The sequence below is a fragment of the Anoplophora glabripennis genome, unplaced genomic scaffold, assembly GCF_000390285.2.
Source record: "Anoplophora glabripennis isolate ALB-LARVAE unplaced genomic scaffold, Agla_2.0 scaffold1071, whole genome shotgun sequence".
Classification (NCBI taxonomy): domain Eukaryota; kingdom Metazoa; phylum Arthropoda; class Insecta; order Coleoptera; family Cerambycidae; genus Anoplophora; species Anoplophora glabripennis.
In genome coordinates, this window is record NW_019417404.1 from 4,286 (window position 1) to 28,445 (window position 24,160).

A 24,160-nucleotide genomic window follows, 5' to 3' on the forward strand; every position below is an offset into this window, starting at 1 on the left:
CACGTCTATGCATCAATCGCTTCTCCGCGTCGACTAAGGTGCGCCGAATCGAGTCGAAACGCGTGGCCGCAAAAATTCGCTCAACGAGCAATGCGCCCGGGAAAATCGGCTAGGTGCGTTGCGGCTCTTCAGTGGTCGACGCAGATTCATATTTTTGCGATTCGATTCGATTCGAATCGGCGAGTCTAGTCGACGCTAAGTTTAAAGCTTAGCGTCGACATTATTTTATTAGGCGACTTTTACAGAAGTTTGGCTAGCGCACTACATTTAATTCAGCCAATTATCGAGCTGTACTCTCTCGATTCTTTACTTTATTTTTCTCTCAGCCGTACTGCCTCCTGAAGTCAAAATTATTTTAAATACATTTATATGTAGCGACATTTCGCGAAATTTTCAAAAAATGTAGCCGTTACACATAAATGTACAGAATCGAGGGAAATACGATGATTGGTTAAGTTTTTACGCGCAAGCGCAATACAGTTAAGTTTTCACATATGTTTTGTGGTTTTCACGTTTTCAGTTGGTTCGTTTGTTGTTTTTTTAGGTTAGGTATTAAGTGACAACTGAATTGCTAATTTTTATTTCAGTTATTTTTCTTTGGATTCCGAACCCTTTAATATTGAAACTGAGAATGTATAATATAAATAAAATCAGTGCTGAAGAAGATTCTGAAGATAATTCAGATGATAACTTAAAAATTGTAATAGAATCACCAAACAGTAAACGTAAAACACCACCAAAACCGACCGAATCTGAAAAATTGATAATCGAAAGTATCGAAGATGAACTTCAAAGAAGACTAGAAGAAAAAGCAGCCAAAACAAAGTTGAACGCAATACATGTTAAAAATATAATCAAACATGTAGTTACAAATGAACACGTTTTAGCATTAGTGAAGAAAGCAGAAAACCCTACCGGATGTAATGAGTCGATTCCCTATGAACCTAAACTAACAAGAGCGAAAGCCAAGTAAGTACAATTTTATATTTACTAAAATCTGAAGGTACCTATGCACCTTTTTTATGGTTACTGTAAAGTTATTGGCTTCATTTTGAGAGGTCTATCGATCCTATTCGACTTCAAAATATTTTTAAATAGTACTGGCATGCACACACCCTTACTGGCTACCAAAATGTGTTTTTTAATTTAATTGTTTTTGTCAATTACGAATTTGATTAAATTAAAGTTTATGGATGCAAAAGATCGATTAATTGATAATATCTTCAGTTTATATTAACCCATTTATATACATATTTATCAGTAATTTTTAAAATTTTTAGACAGATTATTAAATATTTGTCCAATGAGATTCTCGATGGGACAAATATTGTTTTATTTACATTTTTAATATTATTCATAAAATTGATATGTTTACAGATACTTACGTTAAAATGTTGTTTCTGAAATACGTTTTTTTTACTTTCATTCATAATAAATAAGTTTTACATATTAATATCGATTAACATGTATTAGTTATAGGGTATCATCCTTTTTTTAACCTTAAGTGTTCTACATTTCTGCTTACCTTGATTATAAAAGGTAGTCCTAAATTGTTTCCCGATATTTCCAGGAGTACTTTTTAGTACTTTAAAGAATAATAAGGGAGATGGTAGATTTTATATATTTTTTCAATATTTCAATTTAGTTTTAAAGTATCTTAATACAAATTTATGTAGTATTATCAAGAGTATTATTCATGTCTCATCATACAAATAGTTGTAACGGGGGACTATTACTATTTTATTCCCAATTTTTTTATCTTTACTGCATTTTAAAAAATGTTAACACATTGACTATTTAACATAAATGGTACTCTTCTTAATTTTGATAAACCAAATCATTTTCAAACAATTCAGGTTTACATGCCATATAATAATAAATTTCATAACGTTAATATTATCTACTTTCTAATTTCTAATAATTTCTCTAAAACAAATACTTTAGTTGTGAATAAATTTAAAATTTGCTCAAGATAATCTATTTTTATTTTCAAATACTTTTCTGAAAATTTGCTAACTACTATGCTACAAATGTATCCTCATGTATTGTAGCATTTTGAAATGCTACTATCCTCTGTTCTATGTCATATTTTACTTCTCTTTTCTGAGTGAGTTTACGTGATCTTCTATTTTACCAACACCGAGTTTTCCTGGTTGCTGCTATTAATAATATTGCCTTAAGTACTCCATACTATGGACAACCAACACACTATTTCTAAAACCATTGAAATTATATCCACAGAAAGTGTTCTCTAGGTCTCAATAAAAAAAAGGCGAAAATAACCTCTGGTTGGGAGAAACGGATGGATTTTGATTTAAGTGAAAAGCAAAGGTGTAGTGTAATTAATTTTAGTTTTCCATTTTCATGGTATCTGAAAAGACCACCAATTATTGATTATACAGTGTACCGTCTGTGTGCATAGATTTTTAATTCAACTACCTAAAAGTTTCAAGTTACGCTTTTCTGCATGAATTAGTCCAGGATATATTTCGTTGTAAGTAAGTTCTTACCCTATATACATTTTTTATACTAGTAGGAAATTATCATATCCTGTATTCTTTTCACTTGTTTTGTCCCAAGCATTCATTTTATATCAGGCGTAATTTTACAGAAGATGAGTTGTAAATAAAAAAAATTTCTTTGATCATAGTAGGTACCTAATTATTTTATTTTATGGTTTTTAGGATAAATTAGATAATCTCCTGCATTTTGTCTAAGAGGACATCCAGCTTCAGTGAAGTATCCTTTAGTTGGCCCTTTGTTGCTCATAAGGACCCTGTTATTTCATGTTATAGACCTTGCCTCTACGTCCATCGTCACCTACCACAGTTTTTTAACAGTGGATTAATAGATATTAAATAAAGATACCTTTTTTCCACACAAGTCTAGAAATAAATGTTTTTCAAAAAGTTTACAAAATTTACAAAAGAGTTACCGAGAAATGTAATAGTGTCTCTTCCCCTAGAACTACCCCTTACGCAAGACGTGGGATTTGAGTGTAGCTGCTTAAATTAGTGCAGATGAACTCTAAGTTTAAAATAGGAATATAAAATCTTGAAAGACTTTTATGCTAATACAAAAAACATTAATATCTTCCCATTCCCCTAATTTTTTTATATGCAATCCAACCGGACAATAACGGGAGACAATTTAGGATAATATTTATATTTCTTATTACTGTCACTTATTTTATTATATTAATTCTTGTTATATTTTTAAAATATGGTTCATATATGGTTCATGGTTCATATTCTGCATATGAAATAGTACACTAAGGGCTGGCTTTTCCAGCTATCAAATTATCTATTATACAGGATGTTCCTTAATGATATGCGAATATTTAAGGAAAATGGAAACTTGGAAAATTAATGATAGTTTGCTTTATAAACTATGGTCCAAAAATGTTACGTTGTGAAAATACATGGTGTTACCATTTTAGGAAAAAGAAGGAAATTAATTAATTTTTTTGAAACTGCTTGAAATATTTCAGTGATATTTAGTACGTAGCAATATAAAGATGCATGTTTTTCAATATAAACATATTTTTTAGCTCTAACAGTGGTGCATTTCTAATTATTTTGCTAACAATATAAAATACCCTGAAATGACAAGTGGAAATTGGAAGTACTTAACTAAAATACCTATTAAGTAAAATTGATTGTTAAATGATATATATATATATATATACGGGCTTTCTTAATGATATGCAAATATTTAAGGGTATGATTGCTTTATAAACTAAGGTCCAAAAATGTTCCATTGCGAAAATACGGGGTGTTAAAATTTTAGGAAAAATAAGGAAATTAATATTTTCTAAACCGCTTGAGATATTTCTATGAAATTTAGTACGTAGTGATAATTAATAAAGATGCATGTTTTTCAATATAAACATATTTTTTAGCTCTAACAGTGGTGTGCGTACGAGCACTGACTGATCTTTTTAAAGAAAGAAATGGTACGTCAATGGTTTTTTTCCTCAATAAAATTATTTTTGAAATTCGCGTTCAATTCGAAAGATCAGAGCACTCTTGAGTTTTTGTCCTGTAATGCGCCGTTTTTGAGTAAAAAAATAAAACCTTGTATTGTCCGTAATTAATTAATGTAATTATTGAAAAATACAATTTTGCAATAAACCTAGTTGGCCTGGAATGTATCACTTGCACTTCTGACATTTTGAAGTAAGTATCTGTCGTTCAAATCTGTTTTTACTGTAAATATCTTATTTTTACAATCTTTCTAATAATGGTGAATTATTCAAATGTTGAAATGGTGCAAATGCATTATTTTTCTAATATTCATCGTAGTCTTGTTGAAACTGGTAGTGTTTGAATACGTACATCTGAAGGTAGACCTGGAAATGTAAGGACATTTGAAATTGAGGAAACGGTGCTACACGAAGTCGAAGAACATCCTGAAACAAGTATGAGGAAGATCGCTAGATATTTGAATATTTGCCACCAAATTATTTGGATAATTTTAGTGGATTTTTTGTTACATCTGTAGTACATTTTAAGAGTACAGGTATTACTTTCTAGAGATTTTCCAAAACGCGTTACCTTTTGTCAGTGTTATCTTCATAATGTTTGTAATTTAAATCACACATTCTGTTCATGGACAAAGTAAATTTTTCAAGAAATACCATTCAAAATTTCCACAACAATCATTTGTGGGAGAATGAAAATCCTCTTGCCATAACGGAAACCCATTTCCAACACGAATGGTCAACATATGGGCTGGAATCATTGGTGTCCACTTTATTGGACTATTTTTCCTGCTGGGACAACTTGACGGACAATCTTACCACAATTTCCTCAAGAAGTATTGCCTTTGCTGCTTGAGGATGTTCCGATAGCAATAAGAAACCAAATCTGGTACATGCACGATGATGCACCAACACATTTCACTGTAATGTTTGCAATTATTTACAAACTGTTTATCCAACTCGTTGAACTGTTGGCTACGGTGGACCTCAAGAATTGCCACCAAGGTCCCCCGACTTCAATAGCTTAGCTTTCTTTTTATGGGGCCATCTTAAGAGGCTAGTGCACACAAGTCCCATTCATACTGTAGAGAAATTAAGAGAAAGAATAATTGCAGCATGTGATAAAATAAAAAATACTCCGGGAATATTTCATAGAGTGCGAAATTCCATGACGGGCGAAAGCGTGCATATTAAGTGAAGGAATTTTCAACAATTTTTGTAGCAACAGTTTGATATTAGTTGTAATGTTATGTTATTGGTGTATGTCGTTAATTGTTGTTGTTCATTACATGCAAGTGCCAACCTGTAATGTATTTAATTTTTGCTATTAAATTATTAATAATTCTGCAAGTTTTATTTTACTCAAAAACATAGCATCGCAGGAAAAAAAAACTCAAGAGAGCTCTTATCTTTCGAATTGAATGGGGATTTCAAAAATAATTTTACTTGGAGAAAAACCATTAGCGTTCAATTTTTTTCTTTAAAAATATCAGTCAGTGTTTGTACGCATGCCACTGTTAGAGCTAAAAATTATATTTGTACTGAAAAACATGCACCTTTATTAATTATCACTACGTACTAAATTTCATAGAAATATCTCAAGCGGTTTAGAAAATATTAATTTCCTTCTTTTTCCTAAAATTTTAACACCCTGTATTTTCGCAATGGAACATTTTTGGACCTTAGTTTATAAAGCAATCATACCCTTAAATATTTGCATATCATTAAGAAAGCCCGTATATATATATATATATATCATTTAACAATCAATTTTACTTAATAGGTATTTTAGTTAAGTACTTCCAATTTCCACTTGTCATTTCAGAGTATTTTATATTGTTAGCAAAATAATTAGAAATGCTTTTTGAAATTATAGTTTTTTACTAATTTTTTTTTTTTTGCAATTATTGTATAAATCATGTATCATATTGTGTGTGTCTACCCAGAGAACATGATTAAGTTACCATCTAAATTGAAAATAGGTACTAGTTAATTTTAAAATGTCATATAACCTTATTATCTTCTATACTAAAATATAAATTTCCAGAGAACTTTTGTCATCGGTAGCAATTGCTCCAATGCCGTGGACAACATCGAAACCTACATCCGAGGTTCAAGCTTTATTTACAGAAGAATTGCAGGAAGATTCTTCAGGAGATGAATATATTCCTGGGGAAGAGGAGGTAATATATGTTTTATATTTAATATGTATTTTTTATGATAAATCCAAGTATTTTTTTCAATAACCTCATATTTTTAATTGTAATGCTTCCTCTCCTCACCTTTTATTAGAAAGTATAACCATTGTTTTAGTGTATCCTTAATAATTTGTAACTTACCGACGGGTACTCTTTTTCCAAGTTTTGTCCTACCCTATTAGTATTTTTTCCATATTGTGAATTAAAAACAAAAGTAAATAAACCCAAAATACTTTTAGACAATATTGCCAAATATGAACTTCTTTTTGTTGTTAAAAAAGGTTTATTTATATTTAAACTTAAAGCAATGTGGTCTTTACATAAAAAGTGCATACTGTTTTGCAACTAAATTCTGATCTATAATGAAAGTTGCTCTACAAGTAATTTTATTAATAACTTCTAACATACATTTTTATTTGATTTTAAAAGTTATATTTTCTGTATTTCTGTTACTAAATAATGAAATGACAGTCGTATGAGGTTTTAGTTGTCTTTTTATTCATATATGGTACAATTAAAACAGTCTAGTAGATCGCAACTGTTCCCCAATGATTTCATACTCATATTCAAAATATATTTCACAGCATTTCATTGCAATATTTGAAAATGTAGTGAACACCTGATTATGACACTGTAGTGTTAGAAAAATTACTTGGCAATCAATGAACGACCAAATTTTTTCTGGCAGTTATGGCACAATTATTTTCCATATATCCCTTATTATTTAAGGAGGTTCGATACATCTCTTGCGGGGCAGGCGGTGCGGGAGGGAAGCCTATGCTTATACACGGTACTTTTGTTGTAGTACCAACCTTACATAAACTAATTTGAGCGAACTAAATATAATATATACGAATGAAATTTATACAACACATATTAGCTTTCATATATTTTTCGTGTATAGCTTGTAAAATTATGGATGAAATCTGGTAACATTGCCATGGCGTGGTGGTAAAAGTTGGGTTAACTGTCATTACTGTCAACTGTGCTTTGCACGTATTCCATAAACATGAATGAACATCCAAGATACAAAGGAAAAGTAATGACTGAAAAGCAATATAAAGTTCGCATGAAACAGAATGTGGGCCTGATAAGAAAAAAGTAAAATGTACAAATCGAGAATCCATATGATAACTATCAAGAAGCTCAGTGTATGATAGTGAGACGTCGCCTTGTCAAATTGAAGATTATGATAGAACATCTATACTATTCGTTTTGCAAAGAGATCCTTTCAATTTTTATTTCAAATTGCTATTATATTGCATTAGATCACGAAAAATTTATTTAATATTAATTATTACTATATATGTTTTTGACTGGAATAATTTTATAGTCTATAATCGAGCTATTCAAATATAGCGTGTCAGTCGAAGCGTTAAATACAGCGTACAGTGTTGCCTTATTTCCTTTCCTTGGATCAGATGTTTGTTCAAATTTGTCATAACGTTATATATTCATTCCATTATCTCAATAATTACGTTGTAAGTGCATATTTTTATTGTTTTAAAACGTTTAGTAATATTTAATTCTTTAATTATAATTATGTTTATATTGGCAATCGATCTGATATTTTTACACGAGACAGTTGGCATATTAACAGATTTCAATGATTTTGAAAACTTTCTTACCATTTTTTTTTCTTTGTTGAACCTCCTTAAGCTAAACCTCTTAAAACTTTGTAATTTAATAGAGTACATATAAATGTAGTTATAAAATTTATAAGTTTAGGTAACATTTTTCTAAAACCATCTTTTCTTAACAAAAATATTTAAATGTTTTTTGCCATATGATAGTGCCTTTTAATTTAATTTTTCTACAACCACTATACAAAATATGCTTTTCTGCACCACCTGCTTTGCACAAAATAGATAATTCCTCATAAAACTTAAAAGCCTAACAAAATGTGATGTGCCACAAACATTTCTCCATGGTTCTGAATATGAATAGTTGTAAATGTATGCACAAATCGTTAGTTACAATTACCCATAATTCAGATAGTGTGCACAGTACCTGTTTTCACAAACTTGGACAAATGTTATTCCGCATCAAATTAATACATGCAAAAATGGACAGCAATTATTCTGATATTCAAAATACTGTAGTAGAAAAAAAATTACTTTATACGGTAATTAAGTAAGTATGAATTTTTGTAGACGCTACAAAGTGAGACTATAGTAAATGTATAGTGTGCAACTTTACTGTGTAAAAATGCAAATTTCTTTCCGGCATTATTGTCAATCAGTTTCATTGATATGGTAATGGACTGATTTTTTTGTACTATAGAACAGCATTGTCTGCTTATGACAATGTAAATTTTGTTTGGTTTGTGTGAAAGTATGTGGAGAGAAATATCTTTTCAAAGTCAAAAAGAAAGAAATCTAAATCAATTGATGTAGGGTTAACTATGTAAAACAATTTTTGGTATCGGACAACAACATGTATTGACAATTCTCAAACTTGCTTGATTTCTTTCATTTCTTTCGATAACTAATGAGTAACTTCCTGGTATTGAAAATTGTTTTACGTAGTTTGCTGTTTGTTTGTGTATTATTAGTGAATATATTTCAAGAATGTTTTTAGATATTTTTTTATATAACCCCATAAAAGTATATTCATTTCCTATTGCAAAAAAATATGTCTATGCAGAGAAGCGGTAAAAATTATATGATGCTGTTAAAAAAAAATAGTGTCATACCATAAACTGAATTAAAGAATCGCAAGCTGTACGCATGTAAAAAAACTTAACAAAGTGGAATAAATAAAACATAAAGGTATTTGTATTAGTAATATTTGATATGTAGGTACTCATTCTTTATTAAGGCTTCCCCAAACAGGCATTGTACTGGGAGCATTCTATTAGCAATGCATTGTTGCAATATCATGCAGAAGCATTCACATAGGCGTGTTTGCAATATTAGGGACAGTCACACCTGATCAGATTGAATCCACAGTCTTCTAAAAAAATTAAAGTATGTTTATATTAAAAAAAAATGTGTATATATATATCAAAAATATATCCATTATAATAATTTTTTTGTTTTAAATAAAAAACCTGGATAAACCAAATGGCCATTGACCAAAGTTCTTTAACCAAGTTTTTTTTTTTTTTTGTCATATGAATAATAATAAACTTACAGTACAGTACTTGTTTGAGAATTGTGTTAAGAAAACCTGGCCATCTGTGCAATATATAGGGTGATTCATTAACAACCATTGGCGTAAACATGCCTTATCTGAAAGTTGATAGTTTCGGAAATACAGAGTGTTGAAAGTTAAAATTTTAAATTGTTTTTTGCGATTATTCTGAAAATATGTAGGTTAGGAACTTGAAAATTTGTGAAACTATATTTTTTTAAGCGACAAATAAGATGCGTGTTGTAAATTCAGCGTTGCTCATAGAGGGCGCCACTTACGACCAATTTTACCGAAAATTTAGTTAATAACTTTTTACCCTGCATGTCTAACATGAAATTTGGTCCAAAACCTGAAAAACAATAATTTTTCTATTAATTATGTACTCTTGTTTCATTTCGGTATCTCGATGCGTTTTTGAGAAAAATAGATTTAACTATGTTTTGATAATACGAGAAAGTAATAGTGAAACAAACTAAGTGTTTCTTCATGTTATTACAACAATTAACAATAAAACAAATGAAATACCTACGTAATAATGATTTAACCCTTTCACTGCTCCAGACGTATATATTCGCTAAAAATTTATAGGGCTCAAACTGCTCCAGACGGATAAATTCGCATGATTAGTTAAATTGGATCAGGCTGCTCAAACCGTATATATTCGCAACCGTGTGCATAGTGACTCGGTTATTGCAATTGGTAAGGCAAATTTTTGCGGGCGAGCTTATACCGATTGTGACAAATATTTTTATGGAAAGAGGTACTGGTAATAGTACCAAGATTGTTCATGTTTCTTTCAGTTTCTATTTAGTACATATACTGTATTTTATTCAAAATAAAATCGTAAAATTTATCGTAAATCGTAATTTAACACAACATAACGTAAAACTATAAGTGGTCTAACTGCTCCAGACGTATATATTCGCACGCGATAAACAATTGCGCACGGCGCGGTAGCTACGTTCAGACGTATTGCGCAGCGAAAGGGTTAAAGTAATTGTTCGAAGAATCCACCGTTGACACTGATACACTTTACACAATGTTTTCTGAGAGATCTTCGAGTTTGAAACAACATATTGGGATTGCGTCTGACTTCATTGACTGCGATTTGTATTCTTTGCCACAAGTCTTCATACGAACCAATAGATTCTTTCTAAACGATATCTTTCATTCGAGGCCAAATAGAAAAATCAAGAGGATGAAGTCTGGTCTTTCTGGTTTTTCCAAATTGCTGGATTGGCCATGTAAGCATTTTTGCTTGTCCAACTAGAAGTCCGGACTTCAATCCTCTTGATTTTTCTTTTTAGTCTTGAATGAAAGATATAGTTTACAAAGAATCTATTGGTTCGTGTGAAGAGTTGTGCCAAAGAATACGAATCACTGCCAGCAAAGTCAGACGCAATCCCAATATGTTGTTTCAAACCTGAAGATATCTCAGAAAACGTTGTGTAAAGTGTATCAGTGTCAACGGTGGATTCTTTGAACAATTATTACTTTATATCATTATTACATATTTCAATTGTTTTATCATTAATTGTTGTAATAACATGAAGAAACACTTAGTTTGTTTCGCTTTTAATTTCTCGTATTATCAAAACATAGTGTTCGTTAAATCGATTTTTCTCAAAAACGGATCGAGATACTGAAATGAAACAAGAGTACATAATTAATGGAAAAATTATTGTTCTTTCAGGTTTTGAATCAAGTTTCATATTAGACATACAGGGTAAAAAATTATTAACAAAATTTTCGGTAAAATAGGTCGTAAGTGGCGCCCTCTATGACCAACGCTGTAATTTCAACACGCATCTTATTCGTCGCTTAAAAAAATATAGTTTAACAAATTTTCAAGTTTGTAACCTACATGTTTCAGAATAATCGCAAAAAAACGATTTAAAATTTTTACTATCAACACCCTGTATTTCCGAAACTGTCAACTTTCGGATAAGGCATATTTGCACCAATGGTCACCATTTCACGTGTAGTATCTTCAGCTTTCGATTTTCCCATTGTTAATGAATCACCCTGTATATGCTGAGGAGAATATAAAATAGTATTATCATGATCTATGTGTGGCGATAATTCATTATTAGACTCGCACTGAAGAAAGCAGAGAATTAGAAATTAAAAAAATACACATCACTATGTATCGCACATTTCTGAGCTTATAAGGTTTTTTTGTTTTAAATAATTTTTGACAGTTTAACAATAATTGTTAGTTTATGTTTTCTACAAAAATATTTCATTCTTTAAAAAGTGCATCATTTGGTGAAAAGTGATCATGTAGATGATATTTTTGCAAATGTGATTTTTACCATTAAAATTGTGTATGTTTTAATTAAAGAAAACAGTTAATATTAAGTTTTTCTTTTAATTTTGCAGAGTGAAGATGATAGAGACAGTTCAATTATTAGTGACCCTCCTTCAGTTCCACCTCCAACACCACCTACTCCTTCAGCAAACATTGATTCTTATACACAGACAAATTGGACCGATGATGGAGTTTTTAAAATACCCCCAAATAAATCGAAAGAAGAGGTTGAGGAAGAAGCAAATATTGCGCGTCGTACGAGATCCAAACTATGTCTCAGTTCAACACCATTGGAAGTTATTGAGGAAGCTTTTATACCACCTGATATTACCACAGATATGTATGATATGCATTGTGATAATGATGATTGGATGGATTTTCTTAAGAAGTTCACAAGACCTCTGGACGAAGTTGCAAAAGCTACTGAAGATGAGGAACAAGACCCGGAATATAATATATTAGCTGACGAAGAAATAGACAAAATAGATAAAGAAGAATTAAGAGTCGATAAGGCTGTCAAAGTAACTAGAAAAGAGCTTAACGATTTAATAGCTGAACTTCTTGAATGTTCCGAAATTTGTAATTTACCTGAAATGGAAAAGAAAGCTAAAAATAGCAATTTTGATTGCAATGGAAATGATCAATCTGAAGCCCCAAATTATTCTGAGAGGTCAAAAAGTGTAGATAACAGAAAGGAGGAAGTACTTCCTAACGAGAGTGTAACGGTATGTAATTTTAATCTTATTCTGAAAAATACAGTAGCCACTTTCTTTGTGCATACTATAATTTTGAAATGAAGATTAAATGAAAGCATTGTTTGATTTTTTACATTCGTCCAGGCTCAAATATTCTTTTTTTTTGTTTTTTAATATAAAAAATTTATCTTTATCAGCAGTTGCTTTCTTTAGGATCTTCGTAAGCTTCGTAAACCTCTGAATTAAATAAATTTTTTGAGCAATTTCATCAGAGGCATATGATTTTTTGAATATAGTTTGTACTCTGCTATTGGTGTTTTGCAGTTGTAACGACATTTGCATGATACCTGTAAAAACACAGTACATTGTACTAAGAAGATACAGAACACTATTTTTTACTTGTTGTTTCAAATGGAGAACTTCTAACTAGCTTACTTTTGCTGTCGCGTAAGCTTGTATGACAATTTTAAGTTTTTTTTAGAGAAAGAATTTTTTTTTGTAACTTCCATAATCTTATTGCGAATTTTGTCCATTTTGAAGATTGGCCAACAAAAAACTAACAGTTAACAGATAGGTTAGTACAGATTAGTGATGTAAAATAGCATGCTATTTAGTTTTGGGTGATATATATCAAAATATATATCATTATATATATCAGATGAATTTTGTTAAAAAAAAACTATACTCAAATTAGTTTTTTTATATTGCTAATGCCTTGCTGATTAATTTGACACCAAATACATGTCATATATATGAACTTTAAGAAAAGTTATCAAGTGATCTTTTTTTTTTTTCATATTTAGATTGGAATTTTATATTTTTTTTATCATACTGACTTCTAATTTTTGTTGCGTGCTACTGACTGTTTATAAGCAAGTACGCTGTTTATTAGCAATTTAGTTTTATCAACCCAGAAATAAAAAATGGGAAATTTCTAGAACAAGAAAATTTAGTCTTTGTATATCACAATACGTACTTAAAAAAAATTAAAGATAAAAATTGAAATAAAAATTATCAAAAACTTATGATAATAAAGAAACTGCTTTAAAGTAGTACTTAAAAATCTGAAAATTTAGGGGTGTACTATAAATGGGGAGACCTAAGAGCGCACGTAATTTCAACTCACCCCTTCCACCCTAGGGGGTGGGGTGAAGGTTTTTTTTAGACGTACCCTATTTATTTTGCGATTTTCGGATTGTACGCGTAAAACTACCCCCAGAAACGCGTTCTTGGGGGTACGTCTAAAAGACCACCCCTCACCCCCTCTGCACCTACTAAGGTGGAAAGGGCCAGTTGAAATCAGGTTCGCTCTTAGGTCTCCCCACTTATAGTACACCCCTAAAATTTCAGATTTCTATATTTATTTTTGAAGGAGAAAAATGCTCATCGAAAAAACGACAAAATCCATACGAGGGTGGTGGTTTGGTTTTTGTGCGAATTCGGCAAGAACGCGCTTTCGGGGGTAGTTTTACGCATAGAATCCGAAACTCGCAAAATGAGTAGGGTACATCTAAAAAAACCACCCGTCACCCCCTAGGGTGGAAGGGGTGACTTGAAATTACGTGCGCTCTTAGTTCTTCCCATCTATAGTACACCCCTAAAATTTCAGATTTTTATATTCATTTTTGACGGAGATATTCCAGGTACCCAAGAGCTACTACAGTCCAACTCAAGCCTACCACACCACAAGTTTTTAGTTTTAAAATGTAAGGTTATGTTTGAAATTTGGCTTTATTCATGAAATGGCGGGAAAATTGATATATATCAGCTATTAACATATATATAATAGCTGATATGTATCAAAAATTGATATATATCAATTTGTTATATATTTTCACTCACATCACTAGTACAGATACATAGTAAGCTAGTATTTAGCCTATGTTTCAGTGAATAAGCATGTGAATCTACACATTTTACCATCTATTAGACCAAAATGGTCTTAACCCATTGGCTACGTCAAGCGAGACTGTCTCGCTTGTCTTTATTTCACAGGGTACATGATGTACATCAGATATACTCACTTGAGATTTTCTGGCTGATTTTCCCTCAGGAAAAGTCACTTTAATTTTCTAATATAACCAGCAATGTACAGTAAGTAATTGGGTTTGGTTTTAAAGATTTTTATTTTTGAAAGTACACCACAGTGGGAAATATTTGAATAAAATCGAGCCACGCGTCAAAACTAATCAAATAGTACTGATTTTTTTTTTATTCTTTCCGAAATTACCTGTACTATAAAGTTCCGGTGAGGTAATTGGAATATATGCCTAGAATTTTTTCAAAATGGCCGAGTAATCACTAGCCTCAAACTCGATCATACAAAGTTTGACATATTCGGTATCTAAAAATGAAAAAAAAAAAAGAAAATTATGTACTAAAGGCTGCCAAACAAAAAAAAATCATAAACATTAAACATATTCCTAAATCATGAATCTAGACCCAAAACATAACCTGAAATTTATAAATTTTAACCTAAAACGAACATACTCAATTTTTTCTAAACCTGTCAGTATAAATCCATAAAAATGGTACTTTTGAGAGTGCAACCAATATTTTTGCATAACTTTAATTTCAATTCATAGGAATCTGACTATACTCCGCGGTCGAAATTATAGAGAGTGATTCAGACATAATATAAAAACAATATTACCATAATGCGTATAAAATATAAAATGATTTTTATACGGTTCAATATTATTTATCTTTGTGCCGCTCGCTACGCACATCGATAGAATCTATAATCGTCTATAGACTGAATTACACTGAACGTCGATCTATATTCTATCTCTGTCTTTTGCACTTGATAGGGAATAGGGAAATGCTTTTTTAGTTGGTGTAAACGGACTTGATTTACCCGTCCTGAGAAACGTCATAGCATAAGTGTAGACAAGGGGTCTAATTCCATGGCTATAATAAATTTATAAATTAAAAAAACACAACTGGCACGTTTTAAAATGCTGTAATAATTAAAATGCATCAAAGTGCCGGTTATAGCAAACCGTAAAAAAATATTAGATGTTATGTTTTATTATCTTTTTCAATATTTTCTATATCTTGTTGCCTTTTACGCAGACACGCCAATGGATTTTCGTTCCCGGCACGTTTCATCCCCCTTACTAGTCCAAAAGCTAGTGATGAGTCACTCTCTATAATTTCGACCGCGGAGTATAGGAAACCTGAAAACCTAACCTCAAATCCAAAATAATTAAGGTAAAAATCCACAGAAACAATATATTTTCTTCAACAAAGGATATGATTGCTTCAAAAAGACATTCTGCAATATATGTTTTCCTGTGCATACCTAAATTTAAATCCATAAAACATAACCTTAAAGGACTAGAACCTAACCTCAAATGTTTAAAATTTAAGCTAAAAATGAAAACAAGGCACAGTTGCAAGAATTTTTTTTTTCGTAAAATGGATTGGTTTGTTTGCTTTTTTATTTTTAGCTTAAATTTTAAACATTTGAGGTTAGGTTCTAGTCCTTTAAGGTTACGTTTTATGAGTTTAAATTATAGATATGCACAGGAAAACATATTGCAGAATGTCTTTTTGAAGCAATGATATCCTTTGTTGAAGAAAATATATTGTTTTTGTGGATTTTTAACTTAATTATTTTGGATTTGAGGTTAGGTATTCAGGTTTCCTGGTCAGCTTCCTATGAATTTGAGTTAAAGTTGTGCAAAAATATTTTTATGGATTCTCACTCACCGGTTTAGAATAAATTGAGTATGTTCGTTTTAGGTTAAGATTTATAAATTTCAGGTTATGTTTTGGGTCTAGATTCATGATTTAGGAATATGTTTAATGTTTATGATTTTCTTTTGTTTGGCATCCTTTAGTACATAATTTTCCTTTTTTTTATCATTTTTAGAAACCAAATATTGTAGTATAACAACCCTGGGTACGATCGAAAAAAAGAAAATAAATAGTTGTGGCCAAACATATGTGATCATCATAAGGAATACCTACATTGTATACATCTATTTTTAATTCACCGAAAGGTGCTGGCTACTAACTTTAAAGAGGGGAAGTATGGTTTAATTTTATAAAACAAAAGCAGAGTAAATACACCTAACTTTATTATTTAAGTACAACAGTCTTCAAATTAAACATGTGACACATAGAAAGAACAACAAAAACATTAACAATCATTTAACATAAAATGAGAGTGCCAGGCTCACCTAGAGCTCTTGTGGGGAAAGAGCATGGCAAAGAAACCCACGATCGTTACTCTAACTACCCAAATATAAATACAAAACAACCGCTAACAAACGGCATACATTAAGTCCTTTGCTAATGATAATTAAGACCTGACTTATTTAATGTGCCACTAAATGTCACCTCACTCGAATTAGACATACACACTTCCAAGTAAAACTGAAGAGGTTTGGTGTTAGTTAGCCGGCAGGGCCGGAAGGTAATAATAACAACAATAATAACAACAACAATAACAACAATAATAAGTAAGGTACTGGAGTCCCATACGGGAGGCAATCCAGCAATGAATTGAGATTTCGGGAAGATGTTATAATAATAACAACAACAATATTAACAACAATAATAACAATAATAATAATAATAATAAGTAAGGTACTGGAGTCCCATACGGGAGACAACCCAGAGCAATTCTTTTTTTTGTATTTAATTATTCTTTTTACAGATTCATTCCTCACTGGCGAAAATGTTAGTAAATTCGACAAGGCCCTTATATGCGTCTTGACATAAAGTGAGCACAAGAAATGTTTTATTACTTGTTTTTCGAAAAACATAATCATGACAAAACAAGTTAAATGTGAAACAAAGGAGTTGTTATTGCAATATCCGGGCAGTCACGACAATATATACATATTTTAACATGTAATAAATAATGAGCAATCGTTAATAATAATTGTAACAATTTTATCTTAGAATATACTCCCCTGAGCATAAGACAATGAAGGCTAAACATACACAGAATTTTTATCATGAAACATCTATAATCATCACAAGCATAAGATTACATAGAACAATTAACAACAAAGTACTTAAAGAATGTTACCTGCTAATTAATACCGGTTATTAAACACTTAATTTTTCACTACTTATATATTTTCACCGTGCACCGATCGTCTTACTTTTCACTCTGTGCTGTTCTCAACTCAACTATCTAGGCTTCCTTTCAGAACTCCCCACCAAAGCGCCTGTTTTTGTGCTTCCTTCTACTAACTGTCAATATTACGTTTTAATTATTATACAACACCCACATAACAGGTGACGTCGAAGTTGATACGATAAGTATGGTTTTGCACAGAATGTCAAACGTATGATCGACATTGAGGCTAGATCATGTATGATCGAGATTGAGGCTAGAGATTACTCGGCCATTTTGAAAAAATTCTAGGCATATATTCCAATTAACTCACCGGAACTATACAGTACAGGTAATTTCGGAAAGAATAAAAAAAATCAGTACTAAGTATTTGATTATGTAGTTTTGAGGCGTGGCTCAAATTTTTTCCAATATTTCCCACTGTGTACTGGTGGGAACTTGGGAAAAAAGGACGCATTCAATGGGTTACTATGGCTGTGTTCAGCTAATCGTCGGATTAGTTTGGTCAAACTTCTATAGTCAAACAATTTGCTGAATGGTCTTTAGTAATTGTATTAAAACCTGCCCAATATTCCCAATCAGCTGATTAAGCTGACCATCAAAATGTTTGTCTGACAACAACTGACCGGTCCAACCATTCGCTGAACACAGCCTATATTTAATTTTTACTGTTTATTAAATTTTTTTATGACAAATACCTTGTTTAACAATCTTTTAAAAGAAAATTTTGTACAGATTTCTAAAATTGGAAAAAAATATAAAGTATCTATACCTACCATAAAAAAAATATGATTTAATGTTATAGGTAAATGAAAAAAATGAAATTTACAGAAAAAAAAAATAAAAGATATAAACCTTTTTAGTTTCTTATTACCAAACAAAAAACAAATGTAACAAAACAAAATAACTGAAATATTGTACTATAAGAATATTTGTACAGTACTATGACAATCGGTAGCCCTCAAATCAGATAGTAAACCCTCCAACTAACTATAAAGTCTCTATCAAATTCTTTTGTCATGCCTTTTTAAAACGTGTATTTTTAAAAATGTTAATATAGGTAATTTTCGATATTTTATTGCATATATATTTTCATTCTTAAACAGGTTGTAATTAATGAATCGGACAATTTTGAAGAAGAGGAAGATAATTTCATAAAACGAAGCCAAATTCCCCTTTTGCTGCAACAAATGAGACAACATGTTCAACTCATTACACAAAATTTTATTTTGACATATGAACATCCAGAGTTGCATCATTATTCTATACAGTTAAAAGAATATTTGGTTGGTATAACAATTTATTAATTATAAAAAAATGAACAACAGTAATTTTTAGCTGAATTTAAAATTTTTGTGTGAAGAAAAACAGAAGTCTGCATTTTATGCATTAAATTTAATGAAGGCATTACAGTTAGTGGAGTACTGGCAAAAATTACTGGCAACAAACAACAATGCAGTTAAAGACATGAAAAGGTAGGTTAGATATTATCGGTGACGTCTTCTATTGGTACAAATAAGTATTGCAATTCAAACATACAATCAAGATGCATCTGCCTAAAAATAAATTGTTTCTAAAAAAAAAAAAAATTAATGTAATTTACAGCCATTGAGTTTATAAGCTACGCTAACAGATAAGTTGAAGTAAGGGCCCAACAATTTTTACGTTTGTAGGCCATCAGGGTTCAGGGTGCATTAGGATCGACGCTCTCAGATATGATTTATTACATATTTATCATTATTGTTTATTACATCTAGGTACCACTTGTATTATCCGATTATAACAGTTTAGGCAAAGAATTATCTCCTTGAGGCACCTTTTCTTAGATCAGATGACGTCGATCCTGCGCCCCATGGCCGCGGACGACCTAACATCCCCTAAAACTTTGGACAGTTTGAAATCATCAAATCAAATTAGATTAGATTCTTTAATTAAATTATTATAAACGTTAATTTTTTTTACTGGACTTTTTTCACAAATTTCAGTTTAATCTCAAATTAGCAGTATTTGTACAATGTGGATTTTTTCTTTATCAAGATAATCCCTAAAAAAACAGTTTTTTAAAGTTTAAAAATCATAGGAGGGGTAGTATCATATTCCCACAGCTGCATTATCGAATCAATGAGCAAGAACAAAGTAGAGTTGTCAAGTCCGACAAGCTAACTGCAAGAAGTACTATTTTGTACAGGGCCGGTGGCAGGGTATTTGGCACCTGAAGCAAATATTTGTTTGCGCTCTAAGAAAAAATATATACAAGTTACTACTGTTGGAACAAATAACCAATGTATTGATAAAAATTATGAAAAATAAAAAAAACATTTCAATAAAACAAACAGAAATTATAAGAAACATCGTATAAAGAATAAAACAGATATTCCAATAAAACCAGAAATAAAAAATATTCAATAAAAACAAAAAAAAATTAAATGTCAAAACGGGATCTTTACACATCACTTATCAACTTTTCTACATTTTTCATTAACAAAGTCTTCAATAATATCGTAAACCAACTTATTTGTTATATCTTTCTCGATAGCTAAGTCTGTTAACCGTTCCTGTGCTTTGGTTGATCGTAAATAATTTTTTATAATTTTTAATTTTGAAAAAGAACGTTCTCCATTGGCCACAGACAGGAAAAACCACGCATTCGGGGTCAAAAAATTTTTTTTACATTTTTGAGCAATTTTCAAATTCTGAAATTTATAAAAAATTAATAATCAAATCTTAAAATGCTGCTGTTAAAAAAATGATGCCTGAAACATCTGCTTTGCTGTTTCACCCCTTCTGCCGGCCCTGATTTTGTAATATGTAATAAAACTGTAAATAGCTTCATAGGATTAAAAAAAATATATATACCAGTTAAAGTTGTTTTTAACTCATCTTGATTTTTTTGTTTGATACGTGAAAAAAAGCAGAACACTTGAACAGGTTGATTTGTTTATTTGATAAAATCTTACTTTGATGTAATAATTTCACTGTCAATTACCTAACCAATAATGTAAATAAATAAAACTTTGGACAGTTTTTTTGGGATGTTTCACAGATCCACCCTACCTCCCGTAGGGTGGATCTGCGAACCCATGTTTATATAAAATTCTTGTCTTATTTTGAATCAACAAATCTACCCTCAAAATGAAGTACCACTATTTCCGAACACCCAGTATAACTTTGACAGTTATAAAAATATTTAAGTGGAAATTGAGACGTGAATCCACTTTAGATCCTGCACACACTTTTTTATGGGACCAAACATATTCACTGTGTATATAAATATGATGACATAAACATGATTATTTTTGAAATTATTACGATTTGCTATTTAAAACAGATGTATGTGAAAATCACTATAAATGAATTCGATATTTGAAAAAATAACAAATTTATTATTAAAAAAGAGATGGAAACTATTTAACATAAATATAGTAATTGAGAATGGGATATGGATCTGAAAGCCATGTTGCCATGTATCAAGAAAGAGTATGGAAATGTCTGTTAAAACAAAGTTCAACTTATTTAATCTGGCTGGTGAGATGCACAAATATGAGACTGCACACTACATATAAAAAGTTAAAGGATGGAGTGGGAACTAAACTTCATTTACATAAAGAAATATATATTTATTGTTTTTACATGTCTGTTTTGCACATTCTTCTTGAAATGTTGATATAGGCTATTGACTATGTACTTTAGATAGGAACTACAACGTAACAGAAATTTTATTGTTTGATATGTTCAATTGACCCTAAAAAATGATAAAACCGCGGAGTGCTACCTTTTAAAGGGGGTGCGTTTTTGAGAATGAAGTAAAAAGGTGGTACTTTCAGTTTTTTGAGTTTTACTCGAAAACTATGAATTTTTTCTAAATAATTGTCTGTTGTAATAACAGAAAAGTTGTAGCAAATTGAATTTCCAATCGAAATGAGACCTTTTGAAGTCAAAAAAAATATTTTTAACAAAAATATGACCAAAAAACGAGTAAATAAAAACGAAAAAATGCGTTTTTTTTTCTTTTTGGTTTTTGGCCCACAACTTTTTTCTGAGAGGAGTTAGGTATAGGCACTGCTTCACAGAAAAAAAAGTTAATGTGTTTTCCTTTAAAATAAGCCTTTATAGAAGTACCTACGACTAATAGAAACCGAGATACATTGGATCAAAGTTGGCTACTTTTTGGATTTTTGGCCAAACGACGGAATTGATATTAATATTGAAAATATACTAAATGAAACTGAAAATTTATAAGATATATATGATTAACTGTTGTTTCCAATCACCTAGAAACTTATTTTAATTTTCATATTCACAAAAATAAATTTATTAGACAAAATAATACCGAAAGTAATAAAAATTTTATAAAAAGAAAAAAGTATCGTTGGTTAAATTGACATATCTCGGTTGATTTTAATTGTACAAACTTCTACCAGGCACCATTTTAAAGGTCTTGAAACCAGCTTTCATTTGAATATGGCATTACCTAAATTAACTCAGAAAAAAGTTATAAGACGAAAATCGTCAAAAAAGGGCAAAAATTGGCCAAAAATCCAAAAAGTAGCCAACTTTGATCCAATGTATCTCGGTTTCTACTAGTCGTAGGTACTTCTATAAAGGCTTATTTTAAAGGAAAACATATTAACTTTTTTTTCTGTGAAGCATGCCTATACCTAACTCCTCTCAGAAAAAAGGTGTGGGCCAAAAACTAAAAAGAAAAAAAACGCATTTTTTCGGGTTTTTTTTACTCGTTTTTTGGACATATTTTTGTTAAAAATATTTTTTTTGACTTCAAAAAGACTCATTTCGATTGGAAATTCAATTTGCTACAACTTTTCTGTTGACAATTATTTAGAAAAAATTCATAGTTTTCGAGTAAAACTTAAAAAACTGAAAATACCACCTTTTTACTTCATTCTCAAAAACGCACCCCTTTAATAGGTAGCACTCCGCGGTTTTATCATTTTTTAGGGTCAATTGAACATATCAAACAATAAAATTTCTGTTATGTTGTAGTTCCTTTGTACCCTCTTTTTTTCGACATAGTCTATTGACCTAATATCGACTGCTATGTTTACGACCTGTATAACATCGTACTCTACTCGCAGAGGCTTTAAAATGCCTATTTGGCTTCTTATTTCTGATAGTGTCATTTATTCTGTAATAAGAGTAATAAGAACATTATTTATTTAAAGCATAGTTATTTTAACTTTTACAGATTTCGTCTTATGTAAATATATAAGTTCCATTGTTAATAGTAATAAAAGTACGAGGTATAGCTAGAAAAAATGGAACTGATATTATTACCAAATGGCAGCTGCATTAGGATGTAAAAGACTTTTATGTTTCGTAGACCACTGCACTTAAATTTTTGATACAAGGAAAACATTTTTGCATCAAAATATGCTTTAATCATAATAAAAATAAATAATTGACCATTCCAAGTGTTTTTCTTGCCAGTGGAGCAAGATAATACTTAATTCTCACACTCTATATTAGTTTTACTGTTTTGCATAATAGGATATAATAATTTTTTCAAAAAATGTATTAAGCATTTTTTTTTTCAGGCACATTGAAAAGACCATGGCAGAATGGTAAGTATGGAATAATGATAATAACATATTTATTATATATTTTTGCTTGTGATATAAAGGTTGTTAATTAACTATGTACAATAAATTGAACAGACGATTATTTGAATGATTTTAAGACAAATAGTTCATATAAACATTAGTCCGCAGATACTTCGTTTTGAAGATACAGGGTGTTAAACTTTTGTAAAAAAAATTACTATTTCGTAAATATCTTAAATACCCTTTACCCAATTTTGTTGTAATTTGGCAGTTATTTGTAGTGTTAAGAGGCTAATTTAACTCCAACTTGATTAGATTTATTAAGTCCAGTGGCGTCCCAAGCGGTACCTTAACGAATATTTTTTATAAAAAAAAAGTATGCCACTGACTTTTTTGTAATTTTTATACATTTTTTGAATTAAGCAACTAAAAGTACAACTTTCTTGTCTCTTGAATGTTTTTCGTATCTTGATTCATTTTTGTAGAAAAAAAATAAAATCCACTTAATTGCATATCCCTGGACCACTAGAAACATGGGGAAAAGTTTCTTTTGGAAATTATCATTTTTTTTATTAATAACATGTAACATCTAAATAACATAAAGTACGTATAACACTGCCAAATTACAACAAAATTGGGTAAAGGGTATTTAAGATATTTACAAAATAGCAATTTTTTTACAAAAGTTTAACATCCTCTGTCTTGAAAACGAAGCATCTGTGGACCAATGTTTATAAACTTTTTGTCTTTAGGTGGCCATATTCCTGGCCGAGAAATAGTGAAATTTCTGGCGTTTTTAGGTACTGAAATCTTTAAAAGTAAAACGTGTAGAACAAAAGTAAGCACAAAAATAAAATACTTGGATGTTTTGTTTATTATGTTTTATATTATTTTTTGTTACCATTTAAATTTACTCAAATAAAATAATAACTAAAAAAAGCGTTTGTAAAACATGCGTTTGCTGTTATTCTAACCCCACATATTAAGAATTATTTTCACATACTTATAAATAAAAGTAAACAATTTTATATGTAGGACTAAGCAAGTAAATGTTATAAGAATATTTACATGTGGAATTATATATAAAAAAGTTAGTATTTTCGTAGATTTCAGTACCTAAAACCTTGATGGTTTGATCGTTTTTTGCACGTGTTTATTCGTTTTACTGCGGCGTCTTTGAAAATAC

General features: G+C 30.4%; 1 protein-coding gene across 1 annotated transcript in view; it reads left to right on the forward strand.

The window, feature by feature from the left end:
- Nucleotides 1-587: 587 nt before the first annotated feature.
- LOC108914285 overlaps nucleotides 588-24,160 on the forward strand; it is a gene marked incomplete at its 5' end in the record, with an annotated part of 89,120 nt that continues 65,547 nt past the window's right edge. Inside the window, 6 exon segments of the mRNA XM_018720060.1 lie at nucleotides 588-969; nucleotides 6,030-6,165; nucleotides 11,698-12,351; nucleotides 18,523-18,702; nucleotides 18,755-18,891; nucleotides 22,969-22,995. Coding sequence (XP_018575576.1) covers nucleotides 588-969; nucleotides 6,030-6,165; nucleotides 11,698-12,351; nucleotides 18,523-18,702; nucleotides 18,755-18,891; nucleotides 22,969-22,995 — 1,516 coding nt within the window.